The sequence below is a fragment of the Durotheca rogersii genome (assembly GCF_024521655.1).
Source record: "Durotheca rogersii strain YMJ 92031201 chromosome Unknown GGS23scaffold_4, whole genome shotgun sequence".
Lineage (NCBI taxonomy): Eukaryota > Fungi > Ascomycota > Sordariomycetes > Xylariales > Xylariaceae > Durotheca > Durotheca rogersii.
Genome location: NW_026251235.1, coordinates 706211 through 725624, shown reverse-complemented (window position 1 = coordinate 725624; position 19414 = coordinate 706211). Strand labels below are relative to the sequence as shown.

Sequence of the window (19414 nt, the reverse complement as noted above, 5' to 3'; positions counted from 1 at the left end):
AGCATGGGGTCCAGAGAAGCGTCCCTGTAGTTTGGTTCCAATTTTGGCTTCGGAGTAAATTTGATTGGGGTGGCAGAATGAGGCTCCCAGACATCGTCCATAGTCAGCACATCCTGCACACCCACTGCACACCCACTGCACACCCACTGCACAGGTTAAGAGATAGCTAAATAATAAGAAACTCGAACCGTCGCCTCTTTGCCTGCTCCCCTCCGCCTCCCCTGTGGAGTACTAGTATCGTGCAGTGTAATGTGATCACCCGCACTGCTATGCCTAACTGCTAGTCCGTGATCATTGTCGTCTCCGATAGACATAGAGAAGAAGCCGAACGAGAGGAGCCTATAACACTACTGCCCGCTTTCCTCTTCCCCGCTCCCTTGGAGAGATCGGTGGGGCGGATGTGAATACTACGCTATAGTACCCTGCCCGGCTCCCAATGGTCAACCATCACCTCGTAGTAGGGTTGAAAAAAAAAAGCTGAAGGCTTTGAGTCGAGTTTCATTGCATAATAATACTGAAGAGAAGCAGTATAGAGAAGCTGTTGAGAAACTGTGACTGAATAACCACAGCTGCTAGCCGCTGCCCTAAGTGCCGACCAACAGCTCATAAGGACCTATCCACGTCAGAACAACGTAATCCTTTACCGTAGGTGTCTTTTTCATAGTAAGTTTGTCTTCGCTCGTCCCTCGTCGTTACAGAGAAGTAGTATTATTTGCTGCTTGTTAGGGGTTACATCTATTCTCAAACCCCAGGACCTTGGCCCGAGGTCGATCCTCTCCTAAACAGCATATGATATTAATAGCTCATTGGCGGTTACATTCTTCAAGCCAATTCCTTTCCCTCCTAATTGCGGCGCGTTCCTGTGCCTGGCGTAGATCATCTTCGGCGGGGTAGTCTATCGTGTCTATCACGTCTCGGAGCCGGAGATCCGGGTCGTCTTTCCCCAGCGGCTTCCGCTCCCACAGATCCCGGTATATGCCCGTCGTCTCGACTGGCTCCTCCGGGTCGACCCTCCAGCGATTATTTTTGTCCCCGAAAATGGGCAGGGGGGAAGTTCCAGGGAGGGGAGCTTCCGAGAGCAGAAATTGCGAGAGCTTTCGCTTCTGGCTGTCGAGAAGCCGGTAGATGCGGTAAGTCGAGAATTTCCGCTCTGGGTGCAAGTACACGGCTTCGGGCTGTGAAGCCGGTTAGAAAAGTAGTATCAAGGGCCGTCCTTCGTCCCGCTGAAACTAGCGTCACTTACGTCAACGTCATCGGCGGAACCGGGTTCGCGCCTGTCAAATAACACAACGCCTCCAAAAATGCGGGATTCGGCCCAGTACCCGACGCCGTCGGCAACTCCGTCAGGATATTGGTCGTAGTAGCGGTATTGCCTGTGCTGGAACAGCGTAGGCGGCGCCCCGTCGGGGTTATAATGCCAGAATAAGAAATGATCCTTTTGTGGCTCCCAGGTAGCAATGCCGTCGTCCTTGTGGAAGCTGGTGCCCAGCTTATACAGCTGGACGGCAATTTGGTGGATCGACACCGCAGCTAGCTCGATGAGCCTCGTCTGGAATGCCCTCGAGCCCGGGGAAGAAATCTTGTATTCGTGAAGAAGCTGAAATCGATAAAAGTGGTCAGTCAGCGGCTACGAAGACAGAGGCGGGGCAACAAGTGGCTTTTGCTTGCCTTGGAGCTAATCTGGAGCGAATCAACGTCGAAGTCAGCATAGAGCTGTCGGGCTTTCTCCAGGGCCCCAGGACAGAGCTGCTTATGCGTCTTGTGTAGAGGGTGATCCCCACACAGATAGCCGCTACCAGTGTAGGCGTCTCTCTCAACCTCGGATAGGGGTAGCCCGTCAACAATCTGCGCTAAAGTGATCTCCGCAATGTCGGTCGATAGCACGTTTCTAATGGCCCGGGTGAGGATATCGCGATGCGGGCCCTCCCCAAGATTAGCGAACGAAAGACGCTGAAACTTGGCCTCCAGGTCGTGTATGTCCGCCGGCTTTTGCGTGGCTTGGGACTCCATTCGTGCTAATGTCACTATACGCACACGGGATGAGTTGAACAGTTTGGGGCTGGGGGTGGTTTGGATGGGCGCGGGGTTATCTGTGTTCTTTGGGAAGGACTTTATAATCAGCTGATATACCTAGGTAGGGTAAGTGGCACATTTGGCTGACACATTTAACTGTGGGGTAGGTAAGTACGGAGTTGCATTCTACTTCTAGGTAAAAATGATTCTTTTGATAGGTAAACCCCGAGGTAGGAAGGAGTGTAATTAGTACGTATGATATACCTATTCGACTAAACAGCCATAGGCCCGTACCTCCGTACCCTTCTCCCTATCGTAAGGTACGCACTCTCCTTATTGGAAAGTTTACACGTGCTCTCCTTATCAGTAGGTACGTATTCTCCTTATCGGGGGTACGTACTTACCTATTTATCGTAACCTTCTCCTACCTTCTGTGGCAACTTCTTTTGGTTGCAACTGCCTTTAATTTACAGTCTTTGATTGCAACTACCTACCTTAGTGTAGATCTTGAGGTATCTAATTGGTTAGCACCTGTTGGCTAAGCTCTTGTAACGCTTGCCTATTTACCTAAAAGGAGGTTTGCCTATTCACCTAAGAGGAGGTTTGCCTATTCACATTAAAAGTGGGACATCCTCCGTAGACAGGGTAAGGCGCCTACGAGGTTGGTAGGTGTATTATCGGCTAAGCCCCAAGAATAATAACTGTTGGTGTTCCTAACAACCAACAGCCCGGGTTGCATTCCCAGCCCGCCTCGCCCTCGCTGAAGACCATGTACATAGGTAGGTATTATTGCGTCGGCCTCGGACGACTAATGGGTTTGTATATTAAGCGCCGCCTAGCACCAACATAGTGGACGCCCGAGGGCCGCTTGACATCGTGGCGAGGCTACAGCTCAAGGTGCACGAAGAATAGGAAAGAAAGTGGAAAATATGGTTAGGATTAGCCGCCTAGAACCAACATAATGGACACCCGAGGGCCGCTCGATATCGTGGCGAGGCTAGGGCTCAAGGCGCACGGGGAACAGGAAAGGAAGTGGAAAATATGGTTAGGATAGCCGCTGGGCCTCCGAAAAACGTACCTGCCCAGGTCAGTCCAGAATCTGTCTCGTGGCAGTCACGGCTGAGCAAGCGATTTCGAAGTACCTGCATCTTAATACCGCCGAGGCAGGAGCGTACTCCTCCAGGTGCGAGTCGGGTATAAGAAGACCTGTCAACTTCGTCCCCTCTTGCTGTTCCGTTCCAAGCTATTTCACCTGTCGATTTTCCTTGCCATTATTTACCTACATCGTTGATTGTCTTTTTCGACGCCGATCATCATTTATGCCAGTCGTTTCTAGCTAAGCACCACCCAAAATGAGCAGACGGGGTATTAACAGAAACGGAGTTCAGGGAGTTCAGGTATACGTGCGACGGCAGGGTGACACTGATTATGAACAAATCCAGCCACAGACCGACCTTTTCCCATTAGTCGGCAATATCACCACCGTCCTGGACAGAGCCTTCCTCCTCCTGGAGTCTGAACGGGGTTGGGACGGGTTAGAGACGATAGCGCGTGGCATAGTTGTTGGTCGTCGGGAGGCCGAGGATAACTGTCTGTTTCCAGATCCTCAATTCCCGTCCCTCGGGGACGCAATACGCCATTTCCTACAAGCCATGAAAGGTGTCTTCCCGGACATCTATCTCACATATCTTGAAGGCGAGGCCCTCACCGCACGATACCCAGTGGAGCCACCGTTCCGGTCCTTGCTTGAGTTTGACACGTTGAGGGCTGGCGAGCTGAGAATACAGTACCAAGTACGCCAACTCCCTAGCCATGACACATTACCCCTGCTAACCTGCGCTGAACTCAAGTACATCTATAACATGGCACAAACGCGAAACAACGACTGGTTCAATACATGGGTTTTTCGAATGGCTCTCAGCATTGCCCACGAGCTCACCCATTTTTTCACGGGATATTTAACTGGGGATGGCCGTCCCATTACGCCACCCGGCGTGTCCGTCCGGGGATGGCCCACTGGTGAGGCTGGTCGCGCCTGGGAACTGGAGACTTTTGGAGGCATAGTAGAGTTCTGGAGTGAGGGAAGAGATCCCTCGCAGCCGGGAGAGCCGATTATTTTTGCGGATTTCCGATCTACTACGCCAGGCCTGCCAGTGTCCAGGAGCTACGTCGAAGCTTTTGCGGGAGGAGGTATGTAATATAAAGAAGTTAACAACGAGCAATATCGTTGCTTCCGCTGTTGGTGTAGGCCAGATACCTAACGTTATGACAATGCAGTGGTACGCCTTCCCATCACGCCGTCCAGAAGAGCGCGACCGATCACTCGGCAACAGCTTCAGGCCGCGGGTCGCCGAGAAATGAACATTCTACGGGGATCTAGAGGCACCGGTGAAGCCCCCGGAGTCTCAGTCTCACGCGCGGGCCGAGGGGGCTCTAGCGGATCAGGCGCAACGACCTCATCAACCACCCGGAATCGAGCGCCACCGCCGCAGCCACTCACGGGATATTATTATCCACCGGCGGATTCTGAAGATGGCAGGGACCCCTACTACCGGTGAGAAGACTGGATTTGGGCCTCATCGTGTGGTGTGTGTGGTGATAAGGTTGCGTAGGACGAAAACCTCTTGTGGGTGAGATGTGGAACCAATGAGCAAGTTTCATAATATTATCTGCTTTCTGTTTCTGCTTATGTATAGTGTAGTGGTGCGGTAGGACTAGGCCACGTAGCCTTTCTGATGTGTATTTATATGGGTTTTGCAACTAGTTTCTCATCGTACAATCTTCATCTTGTAGTTATCGCATCTACAGGCAATAGACCACTCTTTTCAAGATGCCTTTCTAGCCTTCTAGCCTCCATCGTCTCTCTTCTCTTCTCAGCTGCTTTTACAGCTGGCTAGTCAACAGTTTACAGCTTTTCACAGCTGTGCTCTTGTCTGATCGGCACTAAGCTAGCTGTTGGCAGCTGTGGTCCTTGTCCTTTCCGGGTCACCTGCAGCGTGCCCACGCTGTTCCTCTTCAACATATATTAACAAGACCATACATAGTAGAAAGTATCAACCTTGGCTGTTTTTTTGGTGAGGACAAGGTTGGCCAGAGGCAGGGGGTTGGCCCGTGATCAGGTGACATATGATAGGTAGTGCGATTGATCCTTATCTGCACTTGATACCTCGGAGATCTATTCGAAAATATGATTTGCTGAGACCCGAGGGTCCTCGGTAAAATCAGCGTTAGGGCGGTACGGCAGCAATAGAGGTCGAGCAAAAAGCAACGAGGCTATGCCAAACTACATATAGAGCCATTTCCTCCACCTCCGGAAGGCAGGATTCATACTTGTCGATCTATTTCGTGTCTGCCAAGCTACACTTACTATGATTGTGCGTAATGCTGACGAGACCTTCCTCTCCTTTGTCGAGCCACCCTTGGTCTTGGGAAGGCAATATACCGTTTGCTGCGAGCAAACGGTTTCTTATTGAAGCATTACGGCCTCGCAGGACCTTGGCTGGTAGTGTTTGGCAGCAAAGATGTCCTACGGTCAGAGCTTCAAGTATTATCTAGTACCGGCAAGCGAGTGGCGTCAGAATTCAAGAAAGCGACACAGAATGAGAGTAACATGATTGCAGCGACCGTAAGAAGAGATCACGTCGTTGGTATAATGCCTAACTAATGGATATTGCAGGGTGCTATCGTTGCCAAAATAGCAATCACAGCCTTATCACTTATGGACCTCAGTAAAACACATTGGACTGAAAGAGGCCTCTTCAGGTTCTCTCTGGCTTCCTCAACCATTGCCGTGTATTACGCCAGCAGCCAGCACCGTGACTTGCTTAGGCCCCGCAGAAGTATAGGTCTCAGAAGTACCTAAGGTAGTTATTACTACCATTGCCGTTTATCGCCCCTCCCTATTGGCCGCCTTAGAGAAAACGCGATTCCCTCCACCGCAGATTGACGACCTGCCCAAGCCAGCAACAGACCGACTACCGGTTTGTGTACGGATAGCATAGCGGCACAGCAAACGGGCGAGCCGGCCCCAGGATCTAGGTAATACAGCGAAGGTATCCAGCTAATCTATTGCTCACCGGCTGCCCAGCAAACGCCGCGCCCGGCGACACGACCGCGACGAAACGGGCGTAATAGAGCCCATGCTTCTGCCCCTGGGCGGCCGGACGCGGCAAGACCTAGTTCCGCCGCCCGGGTGCAGCAGCAGCAGCAAGAACGACAACTACGCGTTCAACCCGTCAGCAATGAGACTATCCTCTACACACACCGCCCCTAACACCCGCCGCCATCTCGCTACCTCACCGCCGCACCTAAGCGGTGGCTTCTTCGCCTTGCGGGCATGATTACGGCACGGGCCGGTGGGAGAGCAGGGGTGGATAGGGGGGGGGGGGGATGGGCATGGGGTGAGAGAGTAGATTAGCTCTAGGTTTCGCTCGCTTTGTAAAGGGGGAGTTGCGCGAGGGGATCCTGCCTACGTGTAACGCACGAGGGAAAGGTAGGCGTCTACGTGTTTACGCGAGGAGTGGCCTTCGCAAATCGGCCAAGTCCTTCGCGTAGGTAGTAATCCATTGCATTGAGCCGCGATGGGGTTCCGATTCCTCCGTGGCGTCTCTCTACGCGCGTAGTTACGGATCCGCCGGAGACGTGGGTTGCATGACAGAGACTATGCTCAATGCCTCCCCCCCTTCCCTCCCCTCTCTCCTCCTCTGCTTCTTAGTCTCTGTCGCTTTCTTGCCCCGCTTCCTCGCATTGAAATAATCGCTTACGTACCTTGCTGACTCCCCAAGTTTCGTTCTGGTGGTAATACTGACAAATATCGACCCCCTCTCTGACGGCTTACCATTTAGACATGACACAGCGTCGTGGGCAGACATAGGTCGAGAGGGCCAGGCAAGAGTCGCCTGTGATCCTGAAGGTTAGGTTAGGCTGTAGTGGCCCACTGGTAACGGGGCTTTCTTCCTTTAATCCCTCAATACGCAAATTTCTCCTCGTCCTGGTGCCCAAAGATGGAAAACAACCCGCGTGACTACACACGCGAGGACACGCGCTCTCTGGCGTTGATGCGTGTGGTTTACGTATGTGCGTACATCTGCATGTCCACAAAGAAGCTTCCACAACACGGGAGAATAGCTCTCTGTTGCAGAGTCATTAACAAATAGGCAGGGAAGCCGGAAGTTCGGCACACGTCTGCGTCTCCTAGATGTTGTAACGTTCTCGACGAGAGATACTAATATCAGCCTTCTCGCAGGTCGTTAGAGTGGTTGGGTACCACCTCGCAGCCTAGATTGGGGCATGAGAGCCTTCTAGACTCGGCGTGATGCGAGGAACTTAAGTAGATCGGACCGTCATGGTCCCCGTTGGCATGATGGCGTAATGACAAGACTCATGTCGCATCATTTGGTTGCCTGTATTCTCCGGAGATAATATTAGCGAGGCCACCTCCATCCTGGATTCACGGTAGCGGATTTCTTGCGGCTGGAAGCCGGGGTCAATATGTGCCTTTTCAAAGTGGCTTGTTATTTTTACGTACTCAATGGAACAGAGCACGGGAGTAAGTGCTTGTTTGGAGCTGAAATCGTCAGAATTAGCTGGCCCAGACCCTTGACATTGATGACTCCAAAAAGAAAAGAAAAAAAAGAAAGTGGGAGCAGAGGGGAGAGGCTGCGCGCTGAGGTTGCAGCAGCCGAGGTTAGCCCCTCGATGAGCGGCGGAAATATACGCTTACGCACTCAGCGAATGGCTCGTCGTCAACACCTCGCGAGTTCTAAAAACTCCAGCATGATCTTCGATAGGGTAGTAGTCGTTAAATTAAGCCTTCCCCGACGGTGATATGTAAAGAGGTGGGTCTTTCATGGTGAACTTTCGGCTTTCTAGTCGGGCGTCGGGCACCAGGCGTCTCACAAGAAAGCTAGATACATGCCGTGATACGCATGTCGAGCTGATGTCTTCGTTTGCTTGATCGCTGGCTCTGGGTCGTATTCAAACTGAGAATGATGCGGAATCGGATTCCTCTTCGTGGACCCGCACCTACTAGAGCCAGGCCGTGATAGGCTTCTGTTCTCTCCTTATAGGTGATCTGATATGCCGGTTAAACTCCCTTAGGACACGCACCGACGTTTGACCGACTATTCTTTCCAGCTGGCCCGCGATTCCGTACAGGTAAAACCTCCCACCATTTGATTTGTTGTGGTTGCCCCTTGGCATCGCGATTTAGTACGATGTCCACAAGTAGTGTGGGGCAGACGAGGTTACGCGGTGATTGGCGACATCCGTCTGACGATTGACGAGATATTCGTCTCGGTAATTTCCTTGCGTAGAATCTCCAATATGAGGATGCCCTTGGTCGGGTACGGGGAGGCTCATGAAGGGGCCGGTCGAACCAACAGCACGCGTGCATGGAATCTGGGGAAAAGAAGGGAAATGGCCGGGAGGTCGTCTGCGCGTGGAACCCTGGCGAATGCAGCGTAGCATCGCACCATGGAAAAATTAGCCAACAGTTCGAAACGCAGTCGTCGGTTGTCTTTAAGCGGGCGTTGGGAAGTCCGAAAAGAGGTCTCCGTTACCGCGCGTGGCGCTTCGGTAAAGAGGCGCTTATTCGGCGAAGGCAGGCAGGGCAGGCCTTTGCCACGGTGTACCTGGCCGATATCGACAGGCATGGACCTGGCCCGCATTGATGTGCCCGAAGGTATACCTACATGTATGTATATGCATAGTACACTCTGGGGATGATCGTCCGTTTTCGGTCCGGGTATACCGACGAGTTGATATTATGCTTGACCGGGATGGCCTTCGTTGGCAGGGGAATACAGACATCTCGCGATGGGGATTCGTGGCCGGGCCACGTAATAGGTAGGGGTCGTAGAAGAAGCGAGAAGTTGCTCGCACACGAATTGCGAGAGCGTGGCCTTATCGTCGGCGCCAGCGTGGGCACCGCAGTCTTACGAGGTCACACATGGGAATGGGTGGGAGATGGGGAGAAGATAGGAGGATGTCGAATGGCAACCTCGGCGCGGCTTTTGCGAGCCCCGAAATCACGAGACTGGGAAAAATCCCATTGCGACTGCTCTTTCTGCTGCTTGCTCTTTCTGTGGGCATCATGACCAAACATGACGTCATGGAGCGAGACGGGAGCAAATCGTCCGGTTCGGGTCCGTCCGAGCACCCCGGTTGCATCGTGACTCGCCAGGTATAAGTCGCCAACTGAAAGAACAGAGCCTCTAAACAATTGTAATTTGGAGAAGTTTCGTAATTATTCGTTGCCAAAAAGCCCATACGCCAAATTACAGAACGTACAATTTTCGTCAGTCGGATCGCTCCCCCCCTAGGTCGGGAAATCGACAGGTATTGCGGCCTGAGCTGAGACTTGGTGTCACCGGCCGCTATCTACACGCAGCAACAATGTGGTCAGATAAACACCAACCCGGCCCACCGCTACAATCGGGGCCGAGCCCGCCGCGAGCCTGGACAGAGCGCTTGTTCCACATGCTGCCAGATTACGCTGGCCCATACAGCGTCGGGGTCATGGAGATAGAGGTGCCGGCCCGTGAGCCGCGGGTCTTCTCACGCATCAAACGCAACCATAAGTATGCCCTGCGCATGGACACCGTCCTCTTCTCCGTATACTACCCTTGCGACCCCCCCTCGCCCGACGCACCCAGCCAGAGGAGGCAGAGACCCAGAGCCACGTGGCTGCCGAGACCGCGCGCCATGACCAGTAAAGGATATGCAAAGTTCTTCAACATCCCGCATCTGCCTGTGACGGCATATATTGCGGCCACCACCATGTACACTAAACTTCCCGCTTTCCGGAACGCCAAGCTCGCCGGCCGTCACGCCGCCGCTACGCCGCGCGCTTCTGGCAGCGCTGACAGCCAAGACACCGCGTTGGAGAGCGGGGATGACCAACCCCGGTTTCCCGTCATTCTCTTCAGCCATGGGTTGGGAGGTTCGCGGACATCCTATAGCGCGGTGTGCGGCGAGCTAGCCAGCAACGGCATCGTCGTCGTTGCGGTGGAACATCGAGATGGCAGCGGCGCGCGATCCTACGTCAATATTCCGCCAGGCGCCAAGCTGGCAGCAAGTATGGACAGCGACAGGACGGGTTCGAACCGCTACTACAAGGTTGATTACATATTCCCTCGAGGTAACGCTCAGGACACATCGCCTAATAACGTCAGGGGCGTGGATACAGAACTCAGAAATGCCCAGATTGAAATGCGCATGTCCGAGATCGAAGAGGCCTATCATGTTCTAGGGCTGCTCAACAGCGGGCAGGGGGCTTCGGTGTACAGCAGCAATTTGAGGAAGAAGGGCAACGCAGGGTCAAGCTCCCAAGGTTTGGAGGGAGTCGCTTGGTCCAGTTGGGAAGGGAGGCTCCTGTTGCGGCGGGGTGTTACTGCGATGGGACATTCATTCGGCGGAGTAACGACAGTCGAGATTGTTCGCGAGAGTGACCGGTTCCCATACATCGGCCAGGGCATCCTGCTGGATGTGTGGGGGCCGGCAACCCCGAAAGTAGGAGAACTAACCCATCAGTCGTTGCGGAAACCACTCCTCGCTGTTAATTCCGAGGCATTCATGTATTGGGCAGAGAACTTCGAGAGACTCGGCGATATCGCTAGCGAGGCGAAAAGCGGGGGCGCTGCCTGCTGGATGATGACCGTAAAAGGGTCAACCCACCTTTCCCAAACCGACTTTGCGGTCCTTTACCCTCGCTGGGTGTCGCTGTTTATGAAAACTCTCGTTAACCCGAGACGAGCTGTATATCTAACCGTAAATGCGTCCTTGGAATTCCTGAACCGGATTTTACCCCCCGAGTTCACCGTACGATGCGGCTGGGCTGACGAAGGGATCTTGCGCACAAAAACACTGCTAGTAAACGAGCTGCCGCGCGAACACCGACCTGAAGATAAATGGATGGCTAGCCGTCTTCGGATACCCCATGAACTGCGGCTCCGTGTGGCCAGTTGGTGTCGATGGGGGCGTAGAGCTTCGATAGTACCGACTGATGTAAAGGGTAGGCGATTAGAGGGCCTGGTAACCCACGCCCCTGGGAGCGAGATTTGGATGCACTATGGCCCGAGTCAGGGGTGAATGTACCTAGCACATGTTAATCCAGATAAAGGAGGGTAGGCCTAAATAGAAAAGTAGGTTGCGCAATAGCATATTTTGGCATATTTTGGCATATTTTGGATGCTGAAAATCACTTTGCCGTGTTTTGATGTGTGGAGGAATGGGGTCGCTCTATCGGAAAGTCCCCCGTCAAGCCATCCACGGACCCGACAGAAGTCCACAACAGAAGTCCACGAAAAAGACCGACCAGGTTTCCACAAAGGCGGAGCTGATTATACACTACGAGCCGACACGTCGTGCCAGGTAGTAGTGACGAATCAAAATGAGGCCTGGAACGATCTGTCGGATCAATATTTGCGCAGGCCTACATATGTATGGGGGGCCTTCACACACACAGCTGGGCAAATCGTGGGCGGGATTATAGGGAGAGCTGCCCTCGCGGTGGTAGAAGCAGGGGTGATCCCGTCTGTGGCTCAAGCAGCCAAGACACCAAGAATAGAAAGAAATACGAGCTGAGGCTGGTAGCGACCAGCAAGGGGGCAGCTTTAACGCTCCCAGATGACTGCGTAGACAACTCGGATTTGCCAATGAGGCGCCGTCCGACGAAGATGAGTGGAGGGCAGAGATTGTTTGGTTCGTCAACCGCGCAGGCTGGCCATACCCTACCCCTACCTAAGCTCCGGGTCTCGCCCGGCCTGCGCAGCTCAGGCGGCCAATGCGATGACAGCGGCTCTCAGGTGCGGTGGGGCACATCATGAAGCATCTCCCCATTTTTCTTATTTCCAAGGCGTCAGTCCGGAACAGAGGGAACCGGAGAAAAGGTCGACGCCGCGATCGAGCCACCGCAATGTCGCGCCTTTTCTGTAAAAATGAGAGGAAGTAACCTGACGGATCCACTTGCGCCTCGCCGGCCGAGGACAACTTGTGCACCCACGCCTCTCGACGTCGGTTTCCAGCCGCATCCGGGTTTTCGTGCCCCGGATTGGCCACAACCTCGTGGCAGGATTGCGTGGGAGCGCATGTGAGGGCAGAATGGACACATGCGGCGAAATGCGGAGCTGGAGGACGGCTAGAGGGGCAGCGAGAAGACTTGACGGCAGGGCGATCGTGTGTTCGCGAGAGTTTGAGATGGCTATTCCGGGTAAAGGCGAGGCAATATATTCCGCCGAGGTATGACGGAATGGGGTCGTGACAATGGTTCCCCCTTCGACGCGCCTGGACTGGGGAGGTCGCCGTCTTGCCGCTCCCGGTTGAATATTACACGGTAAACCGATTCCATCGGTGGTTCGAAAGGCGTGCTGATCACGACCTGAAAAGTGAGCAGAGTGGAATGGCGCCCCTCTCGTGAAGCTCCTGACGGCCGGGCTGAATCCTGAGGGGTGGCCGGCAATGCGTTCTCCTGTTGGACCAGCAAGGAAGCTAGGGGGAAATGCGTACCTTGGCTCTCTCTAAACAGCGACGCCGCGCAAGGCGTGTACGGCTAGCTCGTGTTGATAGGAAGCCAGGTCGTATTCTCGTGTGTTTGCCGTAGATGCTGGCGCGAGTCCTAGGCACGCGGAGAGGGAGCTGATCTGAAGCCATCCGCAAGCGCAGTTGTTTTTGTTTGAGCGGATGAAGTTGCCCAGGTGTGCTTACGGAGTCTATGGCGTCTTGGGTACCTGAATACCTCCCTACATTCCTGCTCAGCCTAGCACCACCTGCACTAGCCCATTCAGTACTAGATTCTGAGGAGGTGCCGGTGCTTTGGGTGCCCTAAATAGGGAAATGACAGGTAGCTTTAAAAAAAGAGGCTAACAGGCAGTAAAAACAACCGAAGACATTCTATTAACCACGACGAACCCCGCCATCAGGCCCTAATTAGGTACCCAGTCATTCCGAGATGCGTGACGACGCCAGCCGGAATGAACGAATTCGGTACGCGCATGTAGACATATGCGTAGACGTAGGTAGGTAATAAATCCGTAGGCGGCTCGTACGGCATGCTGAGGGAGAAGGGGAAGACCCCCCTCTCCCAAAAAAAAGTCTCTCGCCAAGCAGTTCGGGGACCTGTTTCGCCTAGAGGTAGGCGAGGAAGTACCTAAAGCCTGCAGACGCGCCAACCTTCACATCCGCACTCTAATTATGTGAAATGTAATCTCGATCTGCTCGCCGTTGACATAATGTGTCACGCAAGAGCAATCGGAAGCCAGTGGGTGACGATTCTGATGATTAATGGTCTTATATATGCACTTCTCGGCTTACACGGTTTGCGCCCCAGGTGCTCGCGCCCGCGCATAGGTAGTACGTCGATAGATCCCTACAGGTAGGTATATGCCTGAGCGATATGCTGCTGAGGCACCTAGGTAGGTAGGTAGCAGAAATTACGGGGTCTATGCAAAGACGTAGGGCTTTTACGCCCGCCACTTTCCAGCACCATTGGAACGCATCGAGGTGCTCCCGGACCGACCGGACGGGTGTGCAGATATTAAATACCTACCTACCTGTCTAGGTGCCCACAGGACTCAATATGTACATACAGCCAGCCGTGTCCGATGAATCCGGCACGTGGAATGCTCTCTCGAACCCCTATACTCGATGGTCTTAGGTAATATCAGATACCTACCCCCCTCTTGACATTAGGTACATCCACACAACGCACCTGGTGGCACTTGGCCTGTGTGCTGTTTCTAGCAGCGCTCGGGGGTTGGAAGATGATGCAGGTATGGTATGGGGTGGTGTAATCGGGGACTATTAAGTGTGGTACCTATCGAGGTACCCGAAAGCCCCTCGGGAGGTTCCTAGGTACTTACCTAAGGCACCTACACAACTTGCAGGCGGATGGCGACAACAAACCTGTCGGTAACAGGTAACCTTGGACAGGCACGTATAACAGCATAATATTAGCAGGTGGCCGACACTGCACGAGACGTTACCTACGTAACATCCCGCTTATTGTCGGTAACGTGGTGGGATGGAAATGGTCTGCATATGAGGTCTCTCCCACCGCCCATCGATCGATCCATCTAACCTGCTCCCACATTCGCATCTGTCGAACCCATGGCCCCAGCCTACCGACTGACCGTCGCCTAACCCCCCGTCTCGTGTCCGTTCCGTTTTCCTCATAGGTCCACGATGGTCCCTGGCCCTCTTTTCTCGTCCCTGGTTACTACTGTGCAGAGCTTTGCGTCCAATGTCTCTAGCTGTGAATAGGCGGCTAGCAGGTGGGAAACAAACGCCGTCTCACCTCCGTCATCAGCTCGTATTGCCGAATATTTCCCTCTCTCTCTCTCTCTTCTCCTTTCCCCGTTCCCACGATCCATCCAGGGCCAGCTCGTCTTAGCCAGGCTCCTAGTCACTCGTTTCTTCACATTCGCATCTGGTCCTATGCCTTTTGCTCTGCTCGTCTCCTCCCTATCCAGCAACTCATCGCACATATCGCCCGAGTTGTATGTATCCCCGCTGGACCAGTTGACCCTGATTATTACTTCGTTCGTTAGTCTGCCGACACCGCCTTCGCGCGCTTACCTACTCAGTTGACGCCTTCTCTCGTCGGCCTCGTCTCAGCACGCTGTTGCAGTTGGTCTCCGCAGCCTGTCTACGCCTCCTACCGACCCCTAGCCTCTGCTGATTGGCGCCGTTGAGACGGGCTGGCAAATTTAGGGTAGAAGACCCTGGGCTCAGGCATACATACCATACATGACCCGGCTATTCGCACATACGCAGCTGGAGGCCAAGACGACCGGGATATAGTCACTGGTTTTCCCTCCCCCCTCTTACCGACGCCTTGAACGCCTGCCGACTCCTGCCCATCTCTCATTGCGACGATCCCACTAATAATAACGCCACCCAGTTGGTTCACGCCCCTACAGAACGTGGTGCCTCGAGGACGCGGCGGCCCGGCCCTCCATCCCACGACGGATCTCAGGACCAAGCTACGTACAAGTATTTGCGAGCCGAGTTGCTTGCCCAAAGCAAGCGTTACTATTGCTCTACTGCATGCTGGTTGACGCGTAATCCCCAATATGGCGAAAGTACAGAGGGCAGATCCAGACCTGCGCTCTAGGTCGGATAGCTTCCTGAAGATGCTCGAGCTGGAGAAGAGGTACAAGGTATGTCAATCCTCGGCATGCAACCCTCCTTGCCATCCGCTTTGGGATATCGATCCCTCCCTCCCCCCCTTGCGCCGTGCGCATTAATACGTCCGTCATCTGCTCACGTCCTATAGCTGCAACGAACCCAAGGCCATGCCTTCCCAACGACCGCGTCGCCAAGTATAAGTCCCCCCTCTGCCCAGCCAAATAAACCGTTTAAGGCTCGGCGTGCAAGCGGACATCCTCCGCTTTCACACCAAACCCAGATAATGAAAGCCGTGCGGCGGAGCTCTGCCCTGCCATCGCTTTCGATATCTATACCTCCTTTGTCGGCCGACGGTCCTGTCGCCGAACCGGATGGATTTGTCAAGGAACCCCAGCCGAAGGAGGAGCGCACCAAGACGGTGACCTTCTCGGGCCCCGACAAAGGCGACGACGGCGATTCTTCCGACCAGTCCTCCATATGCCAGTCGCCAAGCTGGGAGCACTACGGCCGGAAGAAGAAGAAGCCCAAAAAGCGGGACGCCGAGAAGGGCAAGGACGAAAAACCCGCCGGTCCCTTGAAGAAAAAAGGGAACAGACTGAGCAAGGTTCCCCCGTCTAAACCACAGGAAGCCGAGCTGCCGGGGACGGAAAAACGCTCGCACTCGGTTCCCGAGTTAGACCTCAACTCCAAGTCTGACCGGGCGAACCAGGTGGCTGCCGATCAGGTTCGGTCAAACACTATGTCAAACCCGAAGCTTCAGGGTCAGCAGAAAAGTAGGGGATTCTTCTCCAGCTTTAGGCTACAGCACGGAAACTTTGCCGCCGTACAGAAGGTTATCGAGAGCCGGCGGATGGATAGCGATGGAGGCCGGTCGGCAGCGTCGCCTATGTTACAACCGCATCCTGCCCTCTCCGGGGCGGACCCCAGCTTTGCGAATCCTCGAAAGCCTCCTTCAGTCGGGTCAGCCGTCTCAAACTCGACTCGGTCTATTTCGTCGCTGGACCAGCTACCGCCAACGGTCCACAATTCGTCCAGTTCAGGTCATGGACGCTCTCAATCATTGCTGTCGTCTACTCTGAGCAAGCTCAGGGGGCCATCTTACCTTTACTACCGCCCTGCTGGAGGTACTGATAACAAGCACCAGCGTCCTAGCAGCTCTCACGACGTCGAGATTGCGGGGAATTGGTCTAAGGACCGACCGGTCGGCCCCCCAACTAACACCGCTCAACGACTTCCCACCTTCACCTTCCCACCAAAACCCAAGCGGGCCGCTACGCAACCCACAGCGGACACTATCCCCCGTAACACACAGGATAAGGTTGTTTTGAGAGAAGCTGAAGAGTCGAGGGAAAAAGGTAACGCATACGAGTCTCCACAAACCGTATCATTCCGAAGCCGCCACTCCAAACTACCGCATACGCCAGCGCCCAGTCAGGAGGTAGCCGTAGAGAAGGAAATACGCCCTAGACCAGAACGCGCATCTCGACCTACAGGCCACCCGGTTGAGTCTCCTGAGAATTTCGATGGACTGCCACCCCCGCAGCCTAGGCAGTCTAATCTAGAACATGGAGGTCAGCATCATACTAGACGCCGGACAATGGCTTACGAATCTCCGCAAGCAAAGGTTTCGGCAGAATCGGAGCGCACTCCGAGGAAACCGCCGTCTGGCCGGCGTGATAACGAGATCAATGACGATCAACTGAACGGATCGGAACCTGTTTACGATAAAGAAGAAGAGGGGGCATATGAAGAAGACCAGGTTTCTACCGGCACACACTCATCCACCACCCGGCCCCTGCCGCAGAGGCAGGCTCAGGCTTCTTCTGAACCAAATGGAGTAAAACACGTCACATTCCCACCGAGCCCGAGTATGATAGGAAGAGCAGTTACCTTTCAAGGGGTCGAGGAGCATGTGGAACAGAGAATGGTGGTTGAGCCACCGAAAGCTGAACAACCGGCCAGCATGGGGAAGACCGCTCGCACTGAGAAGCCATCACGATCAGAGAAGTCATCTGACTATTTCTCCTTCGTTAGCCAGTCATATGCCCCCCCTCCCTTGGAACTGCGACCGCCTATCGATAGTAAATTTCCGTCTACGCGGATTGATGAAGAGCCAGAGGAGGGTGAGCTGAAACATGTTTTGAAAAACCTCCCAATAAAGGTCCAGGTCAACAAGATGCTCGCTTTTGCTGAAAACACGTCCCAGGCTAGCATTTCGAGCTCCAGTCCTACTACTAGGGCGACGATACAAAAGCTGCCCAAAGACTCACCTTCCATGTCTTCCAACTATTCGGATAGCGACGTGCCCCCGTTTGAACGTCTTGGCGTATCGCAAAAAGTAGCCAGAGTTCTCACTGCAACAGAGAGTTCTAGCACATCCGCGTCTCAGTCTAATACCGAGCCAAGTCGGGCCACGTCCGAGAGATCTTCATCTTCGACGTGTGATGACACCCCTCCGACGCCAGACAGTCCACCCCCGCAATCGCACCAAGAGGACGTAAAAGATCGATCAATGGATTTGAGAAATAACGAGCAGCGGGCTTCACGAAGAACCTACCACCCCCCAACAGTCGAATCATTTCCAAAGCACAACTCACGACCCGTTAGTAGAGATGGGGACATCCAGGATGACGGCTGGAGTCGGACCGCGTTACCCATTGATCTAGACAATCACTCAGAAGCCTCCGAAGCGAATAATCTCAGTGGCATGGCCCCTGGTCTTCAGCTCGCGGGGAGCCCAGGCCCAAGGATCTTAGAAGATGATGCCAAGGAAAACCCGAACGAGGAGGCACCCTCCACTGGGAATCTGTATCAGTACACGATGCCGCCCCGCGCCTATTCTGCGATCGATCTCCACTCAGTGGGTTCCCTGCCGAACTCCAAGCATCCACTGCTATATCCTAAGAAGTCCAAGGGCGTGGTGTCTCCGACCAGCCTCCCCAACTCGTCATCTCCCGAGCTAACCGACGCGGTGACTCCCCGGAAGTCCGCGCTAAGGACATCTCATAAGAGCAGTCCCCGTAGCGACGACTCTTCGTCGGCCCTAGTCTCTTCCGGCGCCGCTTCCTACCTGCAAGAAGCACGGAAGGCTGCGCCTATGCCGCCGCCGGCGGTCTCGACGGCGCGAGCCCTGCGGTCGCACCATGTGCAGAAGGCCCCCGCGGGTGTCGTTGGCGGCGGAGGGAGGGAGCCAGGATCTAGCGGGGCGCCAGCGGCGGCGGAGAACGGGCGGTCAGAGCCGCTGGCAAAGATGCTGGTGGAGTGCTGCAGTTGCAAGTTCTTCCACGACATGCCTTCGCGGGTGTACGAGTGCATGGCGAAGCCGGACTCGCTCGTTGAGGATAAACTGCTCGGCGTATCGGCGACGATCACGACGATGGTGCGGTGCCCGTGGTGCGGCCACGGCATGAGCACCGCGTGCTGCGCCGGCTACGCGGCCGTCGTGTACCTCAAGGAGAAGCTGCACGGGAAATGAGAGGGGAAGAAGAGAAGAAGAGTAAGGAGGGAAGCTCGTGCCGTAGACCGATCTCGCCGTGGATCTGAGTCGGTCTGTAAATGCTGCTTTCCTCTCCCAACGGAGTCGAGAGTATCAGAGACAAGGCATTTACACCCGGTATTCCTCTACTGGAATCTACATTGCTTTCTTGGCTCGATCTTAGACTAGACGACCAACCATTTTCCTATTCTTCTTTATGTATCTAACGCAATTATTTTTCTCCTGTACGGATTTCCCTTTCCCCTTCTGTTCTTTTCCCTTTTGATTCGGGCTACTTTTATTCCGCCCTCCCCTCTCCTCGCCTCCTCCTCTCATGGCCTTACTACACCACATCTCATCACATATTAGCTGTCGCATTGAGTTCCTGATCGTGAAAATCGTTAATTGAGTTTGGTTTACCGGAAGAGGGAGGCGAGAAAAAGTTTTTAAGGAATAATTTGCAGATGGTCGGTTTCCTTTGTTCCGTGCAGAGATCCTGGTCTAAGGGGACTGGTAGCCAGGAGTAAGTAAGGTGAAGGGAGAGTGAGTAGCGAGAGTGCGTAGGCGGTGGAGGAAGCTAAAGAGAAGAGCAGTGAAACCAAATTTGAGGTGATGTCTGCCTGTCAATTTCGCCTGCCGAGGGGATGAAGGCGATGAGCTATCACGAATAAGACGAACCATATATACCTCCTTAGTTATGTGTGTATGTGTGTATGTATTACATAGAGGTGCGCACGGCTTGCCACCTTTCCCCGGCCGGCGGTTCACGGGTAAGAAAAAGGATACGGGGGTGATGATGAG

General features: G+C 54.1%; 6 protein-coding genes across 6 annotated transcripts; 4 read left to right on the top strand and 2 right to left on the bottom strand.

Moving 5' to 3' along the window:
- Positions 1-705: 705 nt before the first annotated feature.
- On the bottom strand, positions 706-2302 carry GGS23DRAFT_357446 (uncharacterized protein). Its single transcript, XM_051513210.1, has 3 exons — positions 1669-2302; positions 1244-1597; positions 706-1175 (listed from the first exon to the last, which is right to left on the bottom strand). The coding sequence occupies exons 1-3, from the start codon at positions 2008-2010 to the stop codon at positions 804-806; spliced, it is 1068 nt and encodes a 355-aa protein (XP_051374572.1). The 5' UTR covers positions 2011-2302; the 3' UTR covers positions 706-803.
- Positions 2303-3071: 769 nt separating this feature from the next.
- GGS23DRAFT_357439 (uncharacterized protein) lies at positions 3072-4761 on the top strand. Its single transcript, XM_051513209.1, has 3 exons — positions 3072-3806; positions 3864-4203; positions 4291-4761. Exons 1-3 carry the CDS (start codon positions 3366-3368, stop codon positions 4569-4571), a joined length of 1062 nt encoding a protein of 353 aa, XP_051374571.1. The 5' UTR covers positions 3072-3365; the 3' UTR covers positions 4572-4761.
- A 465-nt stretch (positions 4762-5226) lies between these two features.
- On the top strand, positions 5227-6383 carry GGS23DRAFT_554364 (uncharacterized protein). The gene is made up of 2 exons (XM_051515535.1): positions 5227-5638; positions 5690-6383. Exons 1-2 carry the CDS (start codon positions 5624-5626, stop codon positions 5873-5875), a joined length of 201 nt encoding a protein of 66 aa, XP_051374570.1. The 5' UTR covers positions 5227-5623; the 3' UTR covers positions 5876-6383.
- A 2867-nt stretch (positions 6384-9250) lies between these two features.
- GGS23DRAFT_554349 lies at positions 9251-11140 on the top strand. The gene has a single exon (XM_051515534.1). The coding sequence runs from the start codon at positions 9409-9411 to the stop codon at positions 11101-11103; it is 1695 nt and encodes a 564-aa protein (XP_051374569.1). The 5' UTR covers positions 9251-9408; the 3' UTR covers positions 11104-11140.
- Positions 11141-11180: 40 nt separating this feature from the next.
- On the bottom strand, positions 11181-12973 carry GGS23DRAFT_554347 (uncharacterized protein). Its single transcript, XM_051515533.1, has 2 exons — positions 12520-12973; positions 11181-12380 (listed from the first exon to the last, which is right to left on the bottom strand). Exons 1-2 carry the CDS (start codon positions 12661-12663, stop codon positions 11859-11861), a joined length of 666 nt encoding a protein of 221 aa, XP_051374568.1. The 5' UTR covers positions 12664-12973; the 3' UTR covers positions 11181-11858.
- Positions 12974-14822: 1849 nt separating this feature from the next.
- On the top strand, positions 14823-18703 carry GGS23DRAFT_357309 (uncharacterized protein). The gene is made up of 2 exons (XM_051513208.1): positions 14823-15170; positions 15287-18703. Exons 1-2 carry the CDS (start codon positions 15084-15086, stop codon positions 18611-18613), a joined length of 3414 nt encoding a protein of 1137 aa, XP_051374567.1. The 5' UTR covers positions 14823-15083; the 3' UTR covers positions 18614-18703.
- Positions 18704-19414: the final 711 nt, after the last annotated feature.